This window comes from Cygnus atratus, chromosome 2 (assembly GCF_013377495.2).
Source record: "Cygnus atratus isolate AKBS03 ecotype Queensland, Australia chromosome 2, CAtr_DNAZoo_HiC_assembly, whole genome shotgun sequence".
In the NCBI taxonomy this organism is placed as follows: Eukaryota; Metazoa; Chordata; class Aves; order Anseriformes; family Anatidae; genus Cygnus; species Cygnus atratus.
The window spans coordinates 121,036,561-121,059,743 of NC_066363.1; the positions used below are offsets into that span (position 1 = coordinate 121,036,561).

General features: G+C 41.5%; 2 protein-coding genes across 3 annotated transcripts in view; one reads left to right on the plus strand and one right to left on the minus strand.

The window, feature by feature from the left end:
• The first annotated feature begins 6,021 nt into the window (after positions 1-6,021).
• Positions 6,022-19,526, plus strand: SDCBP (syndecan binding protein). Of its 2 annotated transcripts, none has more exons than XM_035553284.1 (9): positions 6,022-6,386; positions 9,778-9,843; positions 11,380-11,458; positions 13,952-14,061; positions 14,383-14,541; positions 15,879-16,054; positions 17,269-17,440; positions 17,826-17,917; positions 18,817-19,526. In XM_035553284.1, exons 2-9 carry the CDS (start codon positions 9,793-9,795, stop codon positions 18,869-18,871), a joined length of 894 nt encoding a protein of 297 aa, XP_035409177.1. In that variant the 5' UTR covers positions 6,022-6,386; positions 9,778-9,792; the 3' UTR covers positions 18,872-19,526. The 2 variants fall into 2 exon arrangements, with proteins under 2 accessions (XP_035409177.1, XP_035409178.1); XM_035553285.1 differs by lacking the exon at positions 6,022-6,386 and adding an exon at positions 6,963-7,128.
• The window catches only part of NSMAF (neutral sphingomyelinase activation associated factor), a 39,866-nt gene continuing 36,001 nt past the window's right edge, over positions 19,319-23,183 (minus strand). Inside the window, exon 31 of the mRNA XM_035553281.2 lies at positions 19,319-22,725. Within this exon, the coding sequence (XP_035409174.1) occupies positions 22,631-22,725 (95 nt within the window). The 3' untranslated portion in view covers positions 19,319-22,630. The remainder of the gene's footprint in view (positions 22,726-23,183) is intronic.

Consider the following 23,183-nt stretch of genomic DNA (forward strand, 5'->3'; position numbering starts at 1 on the left):
ATCTGAGGGAAGATGGGCCAGCAGGGAATTGATAGTTGGAAGCCATCAGTGAGTTCCCCTTGATGTGGGCTCACATGGCCACTTTGGGACTGAAATCTTCCAACAGTACAGGGAATGGAGAAGCTGCATTAACAACACCAACTGGAAAGGCTCCGCAGCCTGGGAAGGCTGAGGGCTGCCTGATGGGCAGAGAAACATTATCACATCTTTCTTTGGACAGTTGCTCTTCTGTTTCAGGAGCCTCTATCATTTTTCCTACAGATCTATAAACAAGCACAGGGCTTATTTTCTGAGAGCGTCCTTTGTGGGTTGCTGCTAGCCTGTTGCCTAGGTATGAGAAATTTTGCCTAGAGTAACTGTACATAAATCTGACCTTTAATGTGGATTCAGGCTTCACTGGACTGTGCAAAATGTGAAGAATTAGACGAAGTGTGGGGCACACAGCTCTGTGATTGATCCACATTTTACTCTTCCAATGGAAAATACATGTCCTTCTCATACTAGAACTGCTTGAATATTATATTTTCCCCATCTCTATGTACTACTCTTTAGAGTATTTGTTGGAAGATACGAGAGAAGAATTGAACAGTGAGTTCCTTTGTATATTGCCGCAGAAATCTGCCAGCCATGGCAGATCCTTTTTTGTGATATATTTCTCTTTGTGATCATATTTATATGTGGGCAAAGTTTTTTCTTTTTTGTCCTCATTTTTTTCCTCTCTTTCTCTTTTTTTTTTTTTTTTTTGGCTAAAGGAAGCTGTGGAAGTGAACAATGTCTTCATTGTGCAGCAGAAAGGAAAAGTAAGGCATGTTGTTGTAATAGACATAATATGAAAGCATGTTGAAAGTGTGAGGCTGCCCAACCATCCAGATCAGATTAAAAAGAGATGAATACAGGACTACATAAACAAGCTGTCTAAAGCACATCCCACTAGCTTTACATGTGAATCAGCCTTCTGGCCTGAGAAAATTGAATTGCAACTGAATACAGATGGCTAATTTGAAAAACTATCTATCTGTGCACAAGTTTAACAAGTAATTCTGATTTTCCACTACCAGAATTGCTGTGATACCGTATTTTACCCATCTCTGTTTATATGTTTTTTATGTATTTTTAATGTATACAGGCAAAACCCAGAGATTGATCTATTATGGCTTCGCTTTGCTAGTGAAAAAACTTAAAGCATAAATAGAAAAGCAAAAATGAAAAAGAAATACATGAAATGACATGGTAATACAGAAAGAAAAAAGTGATGGATGAGGGATGACAGGTAGGTGTAACAGAGAACAGGAGGTGAGGACAATAAAGACAAAACACAAGGTAAAAAACAGAAGCACTGAAACATCTGTAAAGTTTACAAGTTGGAACAGATTTTTGCTTTTCTTAACAAATTAACAAACATGGATGCTCCAGTAGCCATATGGCTCAAAACTCTGATCTTGTAAGTTAAGCAGGTTTTGTGTAGTGTGACATGTGGTGGCAAACTTCCAAAAAGCACTCGTGCTACAGAAAGCATTTGACTTACTGAGTCAGCGTGGAGACAGCTCCCCAGAAAAGCAAGGGCACTGTGCCACCAGCACAGCATCCCTTTGGATGAGACCCATGCAGCGAATGTCTGGCTGCTTCAGGCAATTCCACTTCCCAGGGCAGTTTTCTCCAAAACTGTCAGGTTAGCTCAGGAGGTGCAAAGACTTCCCATTGTGACGGGTGAACCTTGCTGAAGGAATCGGTGTCACTGATGGTTTCAGCTCTTCTTCACCTCTTCTGCCCGCGGTCACCGTCCCTGTAGTGAAAGGAGAGCGCCCAACTCCATCTCAGCCACCCCAGCTCAGAGGTCAGTGTCTGGTTAAATTTATTCTCAGATGTGTTTTAAGACAAAACGCCAGCCTCCCATCCAGGCACCCACACTCCTGTTTCTTCAGGCCCCTCTTGCCGCAAGCACTTGTGCTGTGTTAGCAGAGTGTGAAGGAGAGCAGCCATGGTGTCTTCCCCACAGCGAGTTTTGCCTAACCATCGCAGTGTTACTTCTTGGGTAGCTGCATTCAAACCTATCTAAATTCCTGCTGTGTTTTGCTTTTCAGCAGACTCGAGTACTGCTGTGACCCAGTAAAGGCAGCACACAGAGGTATATGGTCAGCCAGGGCAGAGAGACGTGTTTGTAGTCCTCTAGTCTGGTGTCACGCTTCATCGAGACCACAGAATTTCACCAGTGGTGCCTAACTCAGAGACCAGGGCCTCTGCCTGAGCTAGACCGTATCTAATGTGAATGTATAAACGTTCATTTAGAGACATTGGGAGAAAGGAAAAAAAAAAAAAACAACCACTGCATTCCTGAGGAAGCAGTGCTAACAGTTAAGTTGCTGTTACTGTGAACTACATGCCTTATTTCTGCTATGCCTGGCTTCTGTTCTGTCTTTACGACATTAAAACAAAGGACGTGGAAATGCAGATGCCAGAGGAGAGTTGCTGGCTTTATTTCAGTCCCTTCCAGCGAAGTCCTGTCTGTGTTCCGCGCACAGGAAAAGCGCAGGCATCCCTCCTGCGTGCGGCCTGCAGCTCGCGTCCACCCACTTCCTCAGGGCGCCCTCCGGTCTCCCTCCTTCAGCCTCCCCCCTTCATGAAGGAGCCCGCAGACTGTGGGATCACTGCCACAGGGGCCAAGAGGGGTCTGAGGAGTGGGGAGGAGGACCACGGAGAGAGAGAGGGATGTTTTGGGGGTGCCGCCCCGGGGTGGGTGCTGCTCCCTGCTCACGCAGAGGTGATAAATGCTCTCGCCAGGCTCTCCACAAGCAGCTGCTGTGTTTCCCTCGCTCTCCCGTTGCCCCACAGGAGGCCCTGGAGGCTCGTTTGGAGAAGTGTTGAGCACACGCAGCCCAGAGTGAGCTCAGGAAGGTGGTCATTTAACAAACAATCTTCTGTATCCTCACCAAAGTGAAGTAAAATGTCATAGAACAGAAAGCTCAAAATAATGCACTGTGAGCACACTCCAGTGAAGTGCCTCGACTCCCTGCCTGTACCTTGGGAGTCAGGACAGAAAATAAATTAGCAAGTGTTTGCACAGCACTCAGACACTAGAGCGTTACTTGGAAAAGACTGTGACAACATTAGCATTTCCATCTTCACAGCAGAGTTTGAATAGCAGGCAGGAAATTGGGCATGAAACTGCAACTGAAGAGTGGAAAATCATAAATTCCCCAAGCACCATCCATTCTGCTGGCTGGTGGGGGACAATGGGAGTAATATGTTAGATTGTCCTTCGAAGGCAGGATGAAATGTATGTGAACAGTGAGTCAGAAATAATGTTACCTAGGCTATTTTCACTCCTGTAGTTTCTAACATTATGTACTTTAACTTGGTGAAGCTCCCATGATGTAATTTCTTCTACAAAGCAGGTTTTTACACCGAAATTCTTATTTCTATATGCAAATTCCAAAAATTCTTGTTTAAGAAGTCTAGAGGTAAGCTGGTAGAGCTCAGTGCAATGCAGCAGTTCCGCATGTTGGTTTGGGGCTGGTTTGTTCCAGAAACACAAACAACACGTCAGGATACTCCTTGCACCTGGCTTGGAGCATGGCCAGGTAACTCACTCACAACTGCCTCAGGTTCAGAACTGCTCCACTGCAATTATTCTCCTTCCAGTACTGACAGGGTGCTGTCTTGCACAATTTGTACATGCTTTCTGTGACTATTTGTAACGTCTCATTGTTGAATGGGTGGAGAGTTTCCTAGCAAACAAAAGCACAGTTTATTCCCAGGTTCAAAGGAGAAATGCGACTTTTAAAATAACTACCATGTATTATTTTATGATGATTTTTGCAGCTGCTGTGACTGATACCAATCAGTAGGTGGCCTCTATTATTCCTTGAAAGTTGGCACAAGACCGGGGAGGTGGAGAGGAAATATATTGACAATGGAAAATTACCATGAGATTGCCCATGGGTGTTCTAATTTTGGTAACTTTTACCATTTGTTCCGCAGCTCTCAAGCAATAGATAATCTTGGAATCCTTTTTGCAAATAGCTCGGGAACTTATCAAGAGCCATTTATTTGGGTGTTTCACATCCGACTCCTTCAAGCTCTCCAGTCTCAGAGGTGTTCTTGGAAAGGTAGAGGAGCCAGGCCCTTCTGCTGCCCACCTCTGAACTCTGGGGTGCAGAAGTAACTCCCTAGTCCCAGATTCTCCCTTCACATCACAGAGACTGAGGCACATGTCATCCCCTCCCACGCCTTGGTTTCCCTGGAAAGGAAACTCAGAGATGTGGGTTTGGCTAGCAATGTAGTTGGAATTGCCTTTGGTCTACAGGTTCAAAGCATAAAGACCCTGAGACATGTTAAACTGCACTGGTTGCACAGATTAGACATAGATATTTTCAAATTGTTATTTTTCTATTTTACTACATTTTGTTCCTGTATTTAAATGAGCAATAATTTTGAGAAAGCCTTTCATTATAACAAGGTTAATCTTTCTCTGTTCAAAAACCTGTTCTTAAGCAAGAACATCTTAAGCATTTTCATACTGTTCTTCAGAATCTTTAAAGGAGTTGTGTTTCATGATGCATTTGGAGATGAAGATGAGATTAATTTTTGCTAATAGCGCTTTTCATTCCCCCAGGTGGATGTGGTACTGAAGCTACTACCTGTAACTTGGACTTGGACACAACGTTCATCAAACAAATAATAGACTATACAGAGATGAGTGTTTTGGCTAGGACATCATCATAAAGAACGAATGTCCTTTGCAGCCTCTAGGGTAAATGTGCATTGACAGTGTAGGTCTGACATCCACTGACAAGCACTGCTACCTTGATAGTAGGACGTCTCAAAAGATAACAACAAGGGATTAAGTAATGCAGAAAACAGCAAGTAACAAGGTAAGAACAGTGTCTCTGCAATGAGAGAGACCAAAACAAAATATTGCCCTTCCATGGTCAGAACCAATAACCAGCAGAACTGTACCACCTGGACAGCAGTCAGTGGTATATCCGCCATCTCCATGCTATAAGGGCACTACCCTGGTATGGATTCTCCAGGGTGGGTACAGGGCTTCACTGCACGTGGCTCATTGCAGGATGAAGAATTGAACCCCTTTTTGAGGTATAAATCTTGTAAACTTTTCACTTCACTTATGAGGACTGGAAAACACACATTGCAACAAAAATCTCCGTTTAGCGTTAATTAAGGTTTTAATTGCACAGGTAGGTCAAATGACGAAATAGCCTGTTAGTGCTAGAAGGAAGGGAATCCCTTCCCTCTCAATCCCATTTCTTCCTCCTCCTCCTTTCCCGTGTTCCTAGCCACACCCTCCCTTCCCTTGCTCTGGCTGGCGCTGGTGCTCACGAAATCGTGTTGTTGCTAGTTTAGCACACCAGCCCAGCAGAAAAATATACATGTGTTTTTTTTGGGTGGATTAGAGTTGTGCTGGAGCAGTGAGTTTAATGTGTCCCACAGAAGAGCCTGACAATTGCTGGGACTGGCTGAGGACCAGCCAGCAGCTACAGGGCAGGAGAAAGGGACTGGAGGTGGGAGCAGATCTCCCTTGGGGCTGGTGAGCTGTTAAACACCATTGTTGAATGCTCAAGTTTATTTAGTTTAAGGGCACACAGCATATTTAACTATCTATATGATGAACAAACTTTGCCATTGGGCAGTCTAGTGAAGAAAGATTTTAAAGACTAAGAATTGATGGTAGCTGAGTTAATACTAGAAGCATGGCAAACGCGTAAGAATTATGATAATTAAGTATAAAAGCTGTATAAAATTTCTCTGTTTTGGGTGTTCTATATGTGATAGTTTCTCTAGGGGAGTTTCTCCAGACGAGCTGTGGGAAGCCCTGCGTGGGGTGGTGAGCCGCAGGCCAGGTGATGTGGTCACAGCAGGCTCTGCGACGTCAGGATTTACGAATGCATGACGACGGAAGGGAAAACAAGACGAGATTAAAAATAAATAAATCAGTAACCGAAACGACGCAGCAGGAAGAATTTGATTTTAAAAAGGACAATGGATATAAAATGAAAGTGAGCCTTTCCTCAGGCAACCAAGCGATGAGAAGGCAGTAAGATGTGCAACACGCCGCGGGCAAGGCACCGCATGTAACGAGGGACAAGGGCGAAGCACCGAGGGCCAGCACCCCTTCCCCGTGGGGGGCCGGGCCACCCCCAGCCCCGGGCTCCCCAGCCCCGGGCTCCCCCTCTCCGACCACCGCCGCCCCCCGGCGGCCGGGGCCCTGCCCCTTCTCTCCGCCGCCGGAGCATGCGCGGGGCCGGGCCAGCTTCGCCACCGCCCCCGCTCCCCTCATAGCGGCGCCGCCGGGAGCTGCCGGAGCCGCTGGTGCCGCCGCTCGTCCCTCCGCTGAGGGCCGCGACCGAGGGCAGCCGCCCGGGCCGGAGGTAAGGGGGTTGGGGGTCTTCGCTCCCCTTTGTACTTGGGCACGGGGCGGCTTGTGGGGAGCGTAAGGGGGGAGGAAGAGAGGGAAGGGGCGCGGCGGTATCGGGGGAAGGAAGGGCTTCGCCCGCAGAGACTGCGCGGCCGTCGCTCCGTGCCCGGCGCGGAGGAGCCGCCGAGCAGCCATTTCGTAGGGCCGTGGCGCGCCCGGTGCCGGGGGGCGGCCGGCTCCGTCCCTTCCTCCCTCACGGGGCTGCCTCCCGCACCGGGCTCCGCTGGCCGCCGTGGAAGGAAAAGAGCGAATAAATTAAGTCTGTGTGCGCTGGCTTCCTCTCAGTGTTTTGGGATTGGGAGGAGAGGGGGTTTGGGGTCTGTACTGCCTTCTTTTTAGGGCTGCATAATGTTGCAGAGCTGGTGTGGGTGTGTTGCGCCTTTTGGGGAGAGTGAGCCCTTCTTCAGGCCTGAAATGGAGGCAGCAGATTTCTGAGCAAAGTGCATAGCAAGAGCAAATGCTCAGAGGCCGATTAGATAGTATCAGAAGAAAAACACTCTTTTTTTTTTTCTCTTTTATTGGAGGACACCTCTTGCAAAACAGTTCCCGTGTTCCTGCTGTCTCAGCTCGACCTTCGGGAGGTTTTGTCCTTTAAAGACAAAACTTCATCTCATGGCTTTCTAGCTGTTCGGGAAGCCAAAACCAATACTTTGCTATAGGTTCTGGTTTTGTGGCCTGGTATAATCTCTTTACAGGTATAAAATGCTTTTATTCCTTCCCTTTTACCCCCTCCAAATACCATCTGCTGCCGCTTTCAGAGACAGCAGTTGCCACAGACAGGTCAGACTTCAGTTGGCTCTTAGCCTGCATTCAGCTCTGTTGTTTCCGACCCAACTAATGTCAGGAAGCCCGTCATCTTCCAGTCGAACCACTGTGTGTAGTAAGAGCCAGGTCCTACATACAAAACTTCCTGCTGATAGCCCAAGATTGTCACGAGTGCCGCCTCTCTATGGTCTCTGCCCAGTGGTCAGGCACTTCCCTTGGTAAATAGGATCCTCTTGGTGAGACAACCTGCTGACGGGGCTGGCAGCTGGGTCAATGAGCTTGAGGGTACTCAGAAACTAGCATTTTCTCCTTTTGCTTTCATTTTTGCTTTCCTGAAAGCTTCGGGTTACTACTATATGTGTTCTCCACAGGATGTAGGAGCCTGTAAACAATCAGGGCAAATAGTTCCGTGTTGGTGTAGACTGGGGAGTTGCCCACCTCCCTTCCTCTCCGCTTTGTGGTTACCACTCCCCAGATCCTGCAGAAAGCCATGGCTGTTCAAACTTCGTGTTCAAATCTGTTTTTGTTGTGAGTCATGGACGGATTCTTCCTGAGATTACTGGCAGTCCCCGACAGTGATGATTGTTGCTAAACAGTCATATTTTAAACTAAATAGGGTATTTTGGGGGCATCTCACGTTACCTAATGAGTGGTTAGACTTGTACTTCAGTGTTACAACTGCCTGTGTGGAAATTGAAAAAGCTCCTTGCTGATGTAAAAGCAACAAAGCTGGTATGCAGAGAGACAGGCTCACTGAATGCAGTGACAGGGGTGACCGTTATTCTGGCTATTTATTGAAAAACCAGAAATAGTAACCAGTGAGATTTTAAGGAGGGAGCTGGTAGGGCAGCTCCTTGGTGGCCGTGACAGACGGTTGGATTTGGAAGCTTCCAGCTGGGGAAGGGAGGTGGCCTGGGCGGCGGTGCCAAAGCGGCGGGGTAAGCTGCTGGAGTGCTTTCTTAAGTGTTTGGGGAGCTAATATATGTTTAGTTTTGCTAGTACTCTTCTACAGAGAGCTCCACGTTCCTCATAATAAAGTAGAAGAAGTTTCAGATGGCAGTCTGAACCCGAGCAAGGGTTTTGCTGGGCTTGGGTTTGCATTTGCTGTTACCATTTTGGTTGAGCAAAAGCATTTAATTGCTTTCAGGTCAATGCTGCCTTAAAATGGAATTTTTAAACTCACTTTAAATGTGTTTAACTTTTAAGGCTTCCAGGTCTTAGCTATGTTTGGTTTAGCTGCAACAACTTGACAAAATTGTCAGTTGCATGTAATTACAAACGTGTGGCCAGTTATGTCAGGACAGTTCAGATCCCTGCCACATTTTGGGCTCTTTTGAAGTTTTAATTGCAGTCTGACATGATACTTGAGCTCCTGGGCACTCTGCTGAACAAAAAGAAAAGCTGTTAGTGACCTTGATGTAATGCAAGGAGACATCTATTGTGTTCCCGCAATGTCATGTTAGGCATCAGATTTTTTTTAATCAATTCAGCATCTGCATGTGAAGAAGTAGTAGCTCAAGGATTTATATACTCGTCGCTTTTAGTCTGGAATTATAGTTAATTTGTTACACAAACGAGGACCTCTAAAGTATTTGGATGAGAAATTTAATCCCCAAACCAGAAGCTTTTAGTAGTGTTGCCCAGTTAACTGTGTTCTCTGAGCCATATGTAACTTGAAAGACTTTGTCTTATTTTGTTGTCTTCTGCTTCTGTTCCTCTTCTACCCTTCCTCCTCTCAGTTAAAATGTTCATATAATTTGGGGTGAAATGTCTTATTACTCTCTTGAAAAGCTCTGTTGACCTTGGCGAGAACTTGAGTGAAGGATCTCCTGAAAATGGCATTTCCTAAAGCCTCTGGTGCCCAGCTGTAGCAGAGCTGAGTGTCAGTATGGTGCATTACAGGATCATGTGAAGTGTTTTTTATTACTTCCTGTTAATGTTGTCACAGAGCTTTCCCAACATCACATGAGAGGCAGGCTGAAGTCCCTGTGGATTTTGAAACTCGCCACTGACCGAATCTGGCTGGCTCAGGGTCTCTTGCTACAATTAATGTGGTACAAGTGGACATGGGAAGCCAGCTCTGTTGAGTGACTCCTTTATAGGAATGTCAGAAGTTATCAGGGTGTTTAGATACTTTGGGGAATAGTGTGAAAGCTTACGCAGTTGTATATAAATTACTGTTGTACTTGTGTGGAGGAATATGATTAGACTTTTCTTTCAGTCCTCCTCATTGTTGCATCATTGCCTCCTATGCTCTTTCTTTGTGATACTTACTGCGGAACAGTTCTCTCTGTGTAGGATTTCTCATAGCTGAGACCTAAACTTTGGCATCACTAAGTATAGTAAATAAAGCCTATTATACAAAGGCTATTATTGATAATAGATTAAATAGATAGCCTTAATGGAATTTGTCTTTAGTGCTGGGTATCTGTCACGCTGAGACTTGCAGGTCACAGCTGAAGTTATTTAATGCTTTGTCTGTTTTCTCTTTTGTTTTTTAAGTTGTAATGCTAGGTAAATACCTGATGTCTAACCCTGTGTTGTTTGCTTTCCCCCTTCTGTGTCTTCCTGCAACCCAGTGAGACTGCATCAAAATGTCTCTCTATCCTTCCCTGGAAGATCTGAAGGTGGACAAAGTTATTCAGGTATGGTAGGCTTTGAAAATAGCGTTGGTGACAGTAATAGATGTGTTGGTATTTAGTACAGGGAAGGGGGCACTTTTATTGAAGTTGTGATAAAATGTTTTACCATTGCACTTCTAAGGATCATTGGACCCTTGAAGTTGTAGGTTAGGATTGTAGTTGGGATTTCTTTGTTCCATCTGGCATGTCCCACGTGCTTCTTATGTGAAGATACAATTGGGTAACACTAAATTTACCCCCCAAACAAACAAACCCACCCTGCCTGGAGCTACAGACCAACTGTTAGAGTTTGTGACCTAAATGCTAAGCGTGGTCTCTTTACATTTTATCTTTACAATTTATCTTTTTACAATTTATCTTTTGTGACCACTGAATGAAGCAAGTGAATGAGGAATTCCTGAATGAGGAAGTGGAAGTAGGGTATCTCTGTGTTGAGTACTGAAAGACAAAATCTGCGTCCACAGCAAATCAGTGAGATTAAAATGGCTGCTGGTTTAAACGTAAACTTCTTGCACTAAATATTCTAACTTGTTCTTTCTGTCTAGCATTTGAGTTGGAGACAGTTCTTCTAAATATGTTTGATAAATAATGAGTCACTCTTGCTCTGAAACTTCTCTCTAAACACAACTTCCTGAAGAGGACTACGGAATCTTCTATTTTTAAACATTATTTCCATAAAAAACATTAAGTAATTCAATTGTCTTGTTGAATTAAGTGATTCATGTGTCCTGTACAGCATAGTTTTCATTGTGCTGAAACTTTTCCCCACCTTTAGCTCTGTCTTAGTGATACTGGGATAGCTGTTCTGTCATACTTAGGTTACCATAGAGAGGCCTGTTATTTTGGCCTCATGTATTCATGATCAGTGAAAAACAAGGAGCTGAGATACTGTGAGAAGGAAGGGAATTGGCTTACTTTAATACTGTCTCTTCTATTTGCAAGTCAGTCAGCAATATAGAAACTAAACTTAGTGTTTTCACTGTAGGATAAGTTGTGCATTTGGGACCTCCTGTAGAAAACTCTTAGGAGGTCCATTTCTTTCAGAAGGTGTTAAACGAGTAGCGTCGAATTGTGTGGAACGTGAATTGCAACCTGCAAGTGACTATGGCAGAACTCATGACTAATACCTGTAAGCAGTGAAAATGTAGAGTTGCTGCCATTCAACTGAAAAAAATAATAATTACAAAACACTCTGCAAAGGACCTTCTTCTATAATTTTAAGTTTTAAAGTTTGTCGGCCAAGTTTAATGTCTTTCAGAGAAATCCTAGGCTCTTTAACTTGCTTAATAACAAAACTGGAACTGAGGTTGATGTTATTTGTGCAGCTATCTCTGAGGACAGTACAAGTTTCTGTTGATGTAACTTAATACAATATGCTGCAGTATTATCAAACTATTTGTTTCAAAGAAAACTGTTGACTTCAGAGCTTCAAGATAATGGTAACAATACATAAAATAATGCATAGTCTCCTGGCTGCATAGTAAAGATTTCGTAATTTTTCTTTTACAAGATAACATATATGAGTTTCCTTGCTCCTAGGCTCAGACTGCCTTTTCTTCAAATCCAGCTAATCCAGCAATCTTGTCTGAAGCTTCTGCTCCTATTCCCCAAGATGGAGGTAAGGTCATATACTGTGTGGTATCCTGACGTTTTGGAAAGCAGTTATGAAACTCTATAGTTAAAGTACAGTCAAATACCTATAAACATGCAACTATTTGCTGAGGGTGAGGCCATGCCTCTTTGGAAATGCTTCCCCAAGCACAAACAAAAAAAGTGGCAAATATGAACTGTTTTTGTAGCTTTAAGAAGCCTTTTTTTTTTTTTAAGTGAGCCTAACATAACAAGATTTGTTGCTGGTACTGTTTGATCTCTCAATAATGCTTACCTCAAACACTTAAGTATGTACTTATCACGTGTTTGTAAACTTCAGAGAGCAGCGTGAGTCTTCCCCACCCCCAGCATATGAGCTTGCTGGGGAACAAACAAGCTCAAATCTCTGTCAATAGAGAAGTGGAACTTCAGTATTGTCATGCTAGCAACATAAAGCTTCCTGCAGATTTTGGGGTCAAATGTCTGTTGGGAAATCTATCAGACCTAAAGTTGTATTGACTGATACCTCTTCCTGTTTACCCCATACTCATATACATCCACAAATACGCATGGGTATGTTTGAATTCTGGGCTATTAAGTTATGTTTGGTCTAAAGGACCTAAAATCTCTAACCAGCATGACCAGCTGCAGTGCTGGAATAGCCGTCAGGAATGTTGGTGGATCAGATATTAAAGCATGGTAGGTGTACCTTTGTCTCCAGTTCTGCTCTTGGAGTTGGTGCATCTAAGATCACTTTAAGGATGGATTTTATACAGCTCACCTTAAATCCAGGAAGGATCTACGTTCTTACCTGACCTAACCTCATTAGAGTAAGTTTGTTTCAGCAGTCCTTCTCCCTGGCAGCATTTTTTTCGACTGTCTGGAGTTGGAATTCTCCTGCAAATTGTGTCTACTGTACTGCTGGCCAAATGACATTTTGACATCAGCTTGTCTGCAAATTGCTCAGGAGCTGTGTGTGGCTGAAGACTGCTTATCACTTAGATCACCTTTCCCCTGGGATATGTTATTAACAATCTCTAGGACATGCCAAGCCCATGGGGGATCTCTCTGTCTTGGTAAAGGCAGGAGAATATACATCTGACAGCTCTTGGTGATGATTTCTGCTGTTTTGGAGACTCGTTTGAATGAGAATGTAATAGCAAGATTCATTCTACGTTGTTGTCTTTTATGAAGAATGAAGGAGAAAAATCAAGTCACTGCAAAAGTCTTGGGAAGCTTTAATTGTGTGTAATCATAGGGGCTTGAAAGGCAAGCAGAAGACAGCCACAGAAGTACTCATTAGAGGCTTACTAATCTGTGTCAGTGAAACCAGTTTGGAAATAAGATTGGACAGTTCTCATATGAAACAGGATGCTCACGTGACAGCTGAAAGTATTAAGGGGCAAAAAAAGTTTCTCGATGGGATTAGAATTCCTTGTAATGGCCTTTGAGTTCCTTCCTGGAAAAGTAGCTTTCAGTTTCTGGTCAAGTGTGGATTCTTATAATAGCTGTTCTTATACATATACCCATAAATGAACACTAAAAACATCATCTGTGTGGATCAGGGAGCCTGTGTGCTTTCAAGGCTGCCCCTTGTACCACTTGGCTCTCTGAGCAGCCTTTTCTGTCTCCGCTGATTTGGTCAAAAGGGCGTGTGTTCTGGTAACTGCTTCTTGTTAAATAGCATCACTTAATTATCTGTGGAATGTCAAGAGCAGCATCAGGCTTCTTTACAGAGTGGTTTGACTCAAGGTCCGCCAAATCTGACTTTTCTCCCATTCCCAGCCACCTGCTCCTCCTCAGAGTAGAGGAATGTCCTGCTGGATATTTTAAGGTCCACTGTTCTTTTTCTGTTGGTATGAGGACTGTATCTAAAAAAGACTTCAATTTGAAGCTATGGGAAAATGACAGCTACTTTCTCATGAAGAATATTATAGTCATGTTTGCTCTGTGTGTTGCTTCTTTGTATGGGCTTCTGGGGTTTCTGTTTTTTTTTTAAGACTATCAGATGCTACACATTCAGTAGCTGTTGGTTCCGTGAATTCCTCTTGTACTGCACGCACACTTCTGTCAATGCCATTCCCTCACACGCTGTTTTCTAATGTATCCTGTGTTCTCCAGCTAGCCTGATGTGGGGGTGGGAGGGAGAGTAAGTAGTTCCCAACTAATTGCCTGTAAACTTTGGAGGAAAGAAGGGCTTGTCATTGTGGACTGGAGCACAACATTGGTTTTGGAACTCATCACCATGTATCTAATGTTGCTTGTGCCATAAAGGAAAGGCATGAATGGAATTACTTAAAGAACATGGAGAACTTTTAGTTGTCTCAAAAGCACTGCTCCTGTAGTTGCTTTTCTCAGCTGGGCTAGAATAACAGTCCTGATTCAGGTGGATCTTCCGCTGTAATTCTCAAGTTACGTACATTATGATACTGCAAGACTTGTTTAAGTTGTTGTATGTGTGATAACAATATACTGTTCTGTTAAATGAACACACATTAACGGTTTTTTCTTGTTCATATAGGTTTATACCCCAGATTATATCCAGAACTTTCTCAGTACATGGGCCTGAGCCTCAATGAAGAAGAGGTGCAGAGAAACTTACCAGTGGCAGCAGCTGCTCAGCCACAAGGGGTAGGTATCAGTCAAGCATGCTTTGGAAACTGAAAGTATAAAGACTAAATGTATATCTATGATTCTGGATAGTAGACTTACTTATAGTATGTACCTCACTAACTGGTAAATGATTTTTTTGAAGTAACAGAGCCTATTTTTCTACAGCTTTAAACTGAGCAGTATACTTCCAGTTTTGGGGGGGAGGAGGGGAAGAACTGGTGTCGTGACTTGCATTTTATTTTTGCTTCTTTTCTCTTTTTTTAATCACTTCATATAAACTGACATACAGGTATTTTAAAAAGTTGAAATTAAGTTGTCTGGCTATTTTGTCTTAATCAGCAACTGGTAACACGACCTTCTACTAATTACATGGTAGCTCCAGTGACTGGAAATGATATTGGAATTCGCAGAGCAGAAATTAAGCAAGGCATCCGTGAAGCAATTTTGTGTAAAGATCAGGATGGAAAAATAGGACTTCGCCTTAAGTCTGTTGACAACGTAAGTATAGAAGTTTGGTTTTGCCTTTACAGATCCTGCTGCTGGATTAAGTTAGTAGTTGAATTAGTGTATGGTCATGGGACTTGCTTATCTGTTACTAGAATTTGAAAACCCTCTGTTAGATCTGAAACTAGGGCATAGACTAAGATCTAATCTTATAGCAGCAATTTATTTTCATATAACACCTGGAGAATACTTGTAGTATCTCTTCAGAGTATAAAATGTCCTTGCAGAGCTGCTGTGACTCTAGTTAGCAGTTCAAGTACTTCCCAGAGTTTCCACAAAGGTAGAGGTAGAAAGTCTTGAAGTTCTCAACAGTAGGCAGAGAAAAGTGTGTGGTGTAAAAATACCTCTCCTTTTATAAGCTCTTGCAATATGCTACTCATGAGAAAAGTTAGGATAGCGAGGGTATTACCTACATACAAGGAGTAATTTCAGAATCTCTTCTCTAGTTTCCTTTAACATGAGTGTAGCTGCCAAAAGATCCAGGAGGTTGTCTGCTCTAGAGCTTCCCTGTTTAGATATTTTCTGATTCTCAGTGTGAAAAATGACGCTTTTGGTTGTCTGTCTGTTTTTTTTTGGGGGGGGCGGTGTTTTAGCCAGGTCATTTATTTACTCAAGGTTTCACATAGGATTAAAATGATTCTGTAGTTCTAACCCAGGAAATACTGGACTTTTCCTAGAAAGTAGTGTGAATTCCTCTCTGCTGCCTGCCCTCACCCCATGGGAGGGTTTATCTACCTTCTGTGTTGACCTCATTTGTTTGGTTTTGGGGGTACTTTGACTGGTAACAGTTTCTGGTTTTTAACACTTTTTTTACTTGAGGTGCTAGCAGTCAGTAAAAAGTTGAAAACTAATGGGTTGAGAAAGCAGATTTTTCCTTCTATAGAGTTCTTAGTATTGCTGATCTATTTCTCGAGCTATATATAGACTGTCTTGCACAGGAATTTGTATTAAATACACAGGCAGACATGCAAATTTAGTACCAGTCTGTATGATCTAGTTTTTCAGATTTCTTGTTAAAACAACAGCACTTACTCCTTCAAGGAAGGTGTTACTGTGAAGCTTGTGTCTCTTAATTTCAAGAAATCTAAACAGAACAGACTTGCCTATTTCCTAACTTTATTTTAATGTGAATATCTGTCACTCTCTTAAAGACATCTATAAACTGACTGAAATTTCAAAAATGCATCTTAAGCACTTGTTGACTGTCTCTCCTTTTGTCAACTTGCTTGGTATTACACAAGAATAGAAAACCAAACGGCTGTGTATTCTGTGATTGGCTTTCACGTTTAAGGAAGAACATCCTGTTTCTACCATGCCCCATTCTTTTGTAGGGTATATTTGTCCAGTTAGTCCAAGCAAACTCTCCAGCATCTCTAGCTGGTCTGCGGTTTGGGGACCAAGTTCTGCAGATCAACGGTGAAAACTGTGCAGGATGGAGTTCTGATAAAGCACACAAAGTTCTGAAGCAGGCTTCTGGAGAGAGGATTTCAATGATCATTCGGGACAGGTAAGGCTGGCTACAGACACAGACTGTTGGAGAGATGGATACTTTGTGAAGTTGGGTCTCCCTCACTTGAGAAGCATGCCAGGCATACAAAATATTTGTTTGTCTGTATACTTTACTATTAAAGATCACTAGAAATGTTCCTTTTTATGAGGAATAGTCAAAATAATATTCAAAATGGTCACTAACTCGAAGTGTCATTGCACACCTCTTGCTTGGGCATGATGAGGCCTAACATCTTCAAGATAAACTAATGAGTGATAGCATAACTTACATTCTGAGTTCAAGAGTTCTGTGCTTTTTCTGACATGACTTTTGCTTATACTTATTGAAGCTTCTACTTATTGAAATACCAATAAAGACAGTATCAAAATAGTCACTGTACTAATGAGCTTATATTTTTCACTTCCATTTTTATTTAGCATGGTACTCTTCTTGTGAACTTCATTGCTTACATATGAGTTCATGCCAGGCTCACTAAAAGTATGCTTGATAAACCAGTATGTTTTTAATCAATATTGGATATTTATTGTATGTAGTAATAATGGGACAGATGCAGCATGGTCTCTAGGCTGAGAAGACAGATGATGCATGATGTGACTAAGTACATGTCTTCAGAAACTTTTTCAATGTTCTTTTGTGTTTAAGAATCAAGTTTGACCCCAGTGGGGGGCGTATGATTTCTATTGTATTAAATCAAAATACTGTGGTAGTAGATTCCCTACTGTCTACCACTTCTGTGCCCAACTTCTGCCCTCTTGCTGGATTTCTTAAGAAGTTATAGACAATGAACCTTTAAGTTGTCTTAACACAGTGGAAAAGTTGTTGGAGAAGCCTTTAATCTCCAGAATCATGCAGTCACCTACAGTTGTCAAAATGGCCTGCAGTATTTTAGCTACCTGCTAACATTTGTTAGGCAAAACTTAAGTTTGAATGGCCATTTCTGTGGTTGGTTGTTGGGGGGGTGGGTGGTTTATTATCCAGAGGGTGGAATACCTGTAGAGTGACTTCAGCCTAGAAAGAAGAGATTAAAATAGCAAGTATTCCCAAAATGAAGTTAAACCCCTACCACTTTTCATTGTACTCTTTAGAGACTCATACATCAACTACATCAACTTTTTGCAAATCAAAGGTACTGAAATAGTGTGTGGTTCTCTCTGTGGTTTGGTAGACTGAAAACATGTTTTTGCATTTTAAGATTCTTCTGTTTCTTACAGGCCTTTTGAACGAATTATTACAATGCACAAAGACAGCACAGGGCATGTTGGCTTCATATTCAAGAATGGAAAAATAACCTCAATAGTGAAAGACAGTTCTGCTGCGAGAAATGGACTTCTTACAGAGCATAACATCTGTGAAATCAATGGCCAGAATGTCATTGGACTGAAGGTACGTTCCGAGGCTTCTCTGTGGTTTCCTTTCTATAGGCAAGGCAACTCATTCTCTTCCTCTCTACCTTTTTATAGTTGGTTCTCAGTTTTTAAGTTGTTTTGCCAACTGCAGAGTAAGTTTCCCCCTGCCAGCCTGTGTCAAATTATAGTAGGATGTCTGTACCCCTACTCCAGTGAGTTCCTGTAAGGAAACTGTAAGGGGTGACTTCCTAGGAAGTTCATTAGCACTGCAGCTTAGTGATTTGCCCTGAAGGTTAAATACTGTAAGAAAGGAGTTGTGGGGCTGTTAATCTAGACACATTCATGCAGCTTAAGTTCCTGAACTGCTGCTTTATTAGTTATTTCAAGTGATGTTGCTCATATGATTTCTTGTTCAATAACAGGACCCCCAGATAGCAGACATCTTGGCAACAGCTGGAAACACAGTGACAATTACCATCATGCCTTCCAGTATTTATGAGTATATAATAAAGAGGTAGGTAACAATCAAATAAAGCAGCCATGGTGTTAATTATATCAAAGCTGACAATTATTTTGCACGTTAAATAAAATGTAATTAGGTCTTGCCATGAGAACAAACCTGATAGAAGGACTAGTTAAGGTGGTGAAGTCTGAAAATGTACATAATCCAGTGGTTTTAATCAGACTAATGTGATTTGGTTCTGTTTTTAAACTGTTGATATGTTAGTATGTTAGTAGATATGTTAGTTGATATGCTCCTTTGACTTTTATTTTCTTGAAAAGCCCTCTTCTAAACATAACTCGACTAAATTTGAATCTCTGAGCACTTTGAAGTACATGGATAATACAAGTCTTTGTTACCTTGCAACTAAAATGTTTCTAGTGCAGCTAGTTCTGGTGATGTGAACATGATTCTTGGCAGGATATAGTTGGGTTTCTCTAATCCTTTGGCAGCCCTAGCTTTCTACAGCTAAATCTCCTGGAAAAAAAATTCTTAGAGCTGCTAGGAATTAATTGTAACACTTTGAATACTTAAAGTATAATTAAGTGTTCCTCCCCACCCCCATTGTACGCTCTTCCTACAAAATTGTTTCCAGAACAGCCATGTTCCCTTCCCCTCCAGCCTTTTTCTTCCCTCCTGCTTGTGATACTGCTCTGCACAAATGTCTGCATCTTGAAAGATGTTTGTGTCACGACCCAGCTGCTAACAAAATGTTGGGTATTGGGGCATCTCTTACTTATGCAGTTTAGTGCAGCTTTTCTATAGCAATGTATTTGTTAAAATGGTGGAGTGGGAGACCAATTTTTGAATTGAATTAAAGGGCTAGCAAGGACAAAGATACACTGAACAGAAGCTTTTAGCAGGCTTCCACGTCTGTCTTAAAAAACTGAATGACTTTTCCTTTTCTATAGGATGGCAACTAGCATTATGAAAAGCCTGATGGATCACTCTATTCCTGAAGTCTAAACATGCATCATGTACATGTCTGTACGTACATATGATGAAAATTCCACTAAACTTGGGCTATTATACTCAGTGATTTCTTTCTTCTGCACATGAGCCTTTCTGGAGGCCAAGAGAAGATATGCTGCATCAAGCATTTGCATCTATAATGGCTGGGAATGTTACAGTTCAACATATCTTGTTTATTCACAAACTGTAGAACTTGTAGCCTTATATGCTTGACGAATGTGAAATTCCAACTGTGTTATGACTTTTTGTAGATCTCTTCCTTAGTTTACTACTCCTATAAGCCATTGCAACTAAAGGAACCAGATATCACTTGCAAAATTATGTGTTGTTACCTAGGGCAATGCTGTGCTTTGTATGTTTAAGAGAAACAAGTATTTTTACTGCTTTCTGTTTGCAAGCGTAGATATGAAATAGCCTATTTAGAAGTATGGTTAGTACTAGTTTATTTCTTGTTCTAGTAAATTCTGTTTACGCAAGTATGCCAGCTAAGCTGAATATAGCTGAAGGCATCATTCAGTAAGTATATTAAATAAGGTAGTGTACAGATAACCAAATCTTTTTATTACTTGTTATACAAATTGTAACTGATACGCTTATCTCTCGCCTTAACCAAGATTCAGAAGTAACCAAATAAATGACTGAAACTTTAGATGGTGTGTGCACGTTCTTCTTGAGATGAGCTGAGACAGGTTTCTTCCTTAAGGTCACTTTCAGCTGGCAAGAAAGACAAGGTAGGAAATAAAGTTTTAAATAGCTTTCTAACAAAGGTCCTAGGCCTGTTCAAGGCATGTTTTAAGTTAAGTGACCTGAAGCTAAATGCCAGGTGGTGAGCAGTTTCTTTTTTCATGTTCTATTCTAGCTTCTAGCTGTGAAGTTGTCTCTCATATGTTGCAGTAGCCCAATGCGAGTAATTTTAGTTTAGTATAGGTATTAATGGGTGCAGGAAATCAATTTAGATTTCCTTTTCTAAATGAACCAGGATCCAAAATTGGTTAGGGAAGATGGTACATGACTTACTTGGCGTGTCCATCTAACTGAAAAAAAACATTTCAAAAGCTGAGTGCAAGTGCAATTAATAAAACAGTTCACAGCTTGACCCTGCAATAAGTATAGTCCCAGGTTGCCAATCCCTTACTAGCATAATGTAGCTAGCTGTAGCTTTTCCAGCTTGTAGGAAATGCACTGGGAGGGTAGAGTTGGGAATGCACAGACATACTTTTCTTCCTGGGAACACTGCCAAATTTAGCACTTCAAGTTCAGCCATTTCTGGCTTCTCAAATGAAGTTCACTGGTTTTCTCTCACAGTAACAGAACCTTACTTCAGGTTGCAGTGGTGATCAAATTCTTCCTGGGAGCCACTTTAATTGAATTGTCTCTAAAAACTAGTGGGGTAAGCACTTACTGGCAGTAGCTGACTTCATGCAGCCTTGGAATGGCTCAGAAGCATGGGAGTTGAACCTGTGACCTGTAGCAGTAACCTTAAGGAACTCTAGCACAGTAGCTTACTTAGCTATGAAACCCCTGTAGCGCAAAGAACGTATGGTCTCTGTCTCTAACCAACTTCTCCTTAGGAGCAGACTATTTAGCAGGGGACAATTCTACACCCCTTCAAACTTTAAAACCCCTCATTTAAGTAAATCTTTTCAAACCTGTAAACACTAGTTTGACCAGCTTTTCACTGACTAAATCCCTTCAATTCCCTACTGAGTGTAAGTGGATAAGTTGTTATGCTTATTTTATATTATGTGTATATATATATAAAATTTAAACAGTTAAAAAAAAGTTAGAGGAACACACACAGACAAGCGCAAAAAACACATGCCGCATAGGATGCGAAAGGAGCATGCCTGTCTGAAACTTGAATAAGACAACATGGAAAAAAAGGTGTGTGAAAAGGAAAGGGTAGCTCTTTCTGATTTTTCAAGCACATTAGAGTATAGTTCAAACAAAAACTGCAGGTTAGTACCTCTTACTCAGTTCCTGCTAAAATGGAAAATGAATTGCAGTGCAAATCTTAAACTCACAGTAGTATTGTATGCAGAAAGCCTAACCCTTGGGGCCAGGGATGAAATACAGTAGGGTGGAGGCAAATGAACAATGACAGGCACAATTAAAACTTTTAACATGCTGCAAAATGCACCTGAGACCTCTCCAGGCAGTTGTAGAATTTGATTTCCATGTTTCTTGACTACATACAGCTCTGTGGGAAATACATAAAATGAAAAGCAAAGAAACAGAGTAAACACCAACCATTCTCCTGCAAGATCAAGTCTGGTAACAAAGTGCATGTGATATGGCTTAATTTTTTTGTTACATGTGCCTTCACCACACAATAATTGATTACATAAAGTTCAATTAATCCAAATGAGCAATGTAGATGAAGTTTGCTTTAACTCTATACCATTAGAACACTGAGAAGGTTTAAATCCCATCATAAAAAAAAAAGGCTAAATAAATAATGCCACTGACCATAAAACAATTATTTTACAGTGCTAACTAAAGAAACAGCTGCCTCTTGACATAGCTATTAAGTTTCAAAACCAAGGCATTATGTCCTAAGGCTCAAAGGACTGACAGTGTAATTTAGAGGAATGTTTGCCCTGGACACATTAGCAAAGCTTCTTAGCATTAGCCATAGAGAATACCATCAGAGAAATAATAATCATGGGTCACACTGAAATATCACAGCTGCAGGTGACTATTTTTTAAATATGCCACTTAAAGGCTATTACCTGAAGTCTTTACCCTCAGAATAGTTCCTTGCAGGGAAACAGTCTTAAGTCCTACAGGGAAAATAAGCCCAATACAACACCACTTTGACCCTAGGTTAAGACAGAAAGGAGCACACAAAGCCAGAAGTTGTAGCTCTATTTGAAAGTTGTATTGAAATGCCATCCCAAAGCCTATCTGAGTTGAAAGAAGCATATAGAAACAGCATATAGAAAAGGTGAAGATGAATAAGAAAAGGATAGTAACAGAAGTGATGAAAGGCAGCAGTAATAAAACCCAATTATTAGGGAAGATTTATATCAACATATTACGTGTATGTATTACTTCTCTGCTAGGGGACCAGTTTTATACTTGGCTTCCTTTCAGGCTACTACAATAGGGTGTGGTTTTAGGTGTATCCTTCCCCCCATTTTCTTTTTAATAACAGGAAAAAACAATATAAAACTTGTTCTTATTCTTCTCTGTGCCTTTGCAGATAATGACAGTTGGAAACTAGACAGCACTAAACTGACCACTGCTCAGCCCAACAGCTGTCTTAGCAGTAAGTGTTGAAAGTAGTATTTACCTTACCTTTGTATGCATCTTCACTAGGAAGAGGTTTCCTACACGAGGTACATACATTATGTCATGAGACATAACACAGAGGTGCAAGCATCCTTAAAAGACTTGAGAATGCAAGAGAGTCTTCTTTTAAACCAGTTCAGACAACATGCCATGGATACAGTCTATGTAAATCAAACAATGACTGCCAGTTAAGAGATCTTTAATTACAGAAAAATAGGTCTTTAATGTTATCTCATATCACTTTAGACAAGCATTTTCAATGATAGTCCATGAAAAATAAATGCATACACTGTGGAAGTTAAGAGCTCTCAGTGAAGTCGCCATAATCTAGAAAGTTGTAGTTGAACAGAGCTTCCTATCTGGTCGAACTTCAGCAGCCATCATTGCACACAGTTAAGTTCCTTTAAAAGGTTTGGTTTAAAATAAAGAGTTCGTTTAAATGTCTGGAGGGAAAGGCACTTAGTATTGCAGTTTCCAGAACATGATTTGTTTGTCTTCCCCTCCTGTAATAACACTGTTGCATTGTTCATTCATCCACATGGACATTACACCACCTGGGGGGGGGAAATAAAATACAAGTGGTACTCATGAGAATGGAACATATCTTTTAAAAATAGTTTAGCATCATCGATATATACTTAGTACATCAGTATATACTTAGTGTCTATATACTATATACTTATATAGTGTGAATGTAATGCAAAGAAGAAGATTAGGCTGCAAGGTGGCTGTTCTTATTCACAGTAATAATCTCATACCATACTGCCTCAGCTGATTTTTGGAATTGAAAGTGGAATGTAAGTTCCAGTGTACAATGCCGACAACACAGTGGCAAAAGGATTCATTGGGATAAGGGGAGAAGCGTCTCCAGAAAGAATTTTCCTACATCATCTAGACTTCTCATATTAAAAGTATGTAGCATCTTATAGCATGTGCCTAGAGGCCCACTTTTAAAGATTCTCTAGATGTAGCTTGATGTACTCTGGAACTTGAGCTGTATAGACAAGTTTAC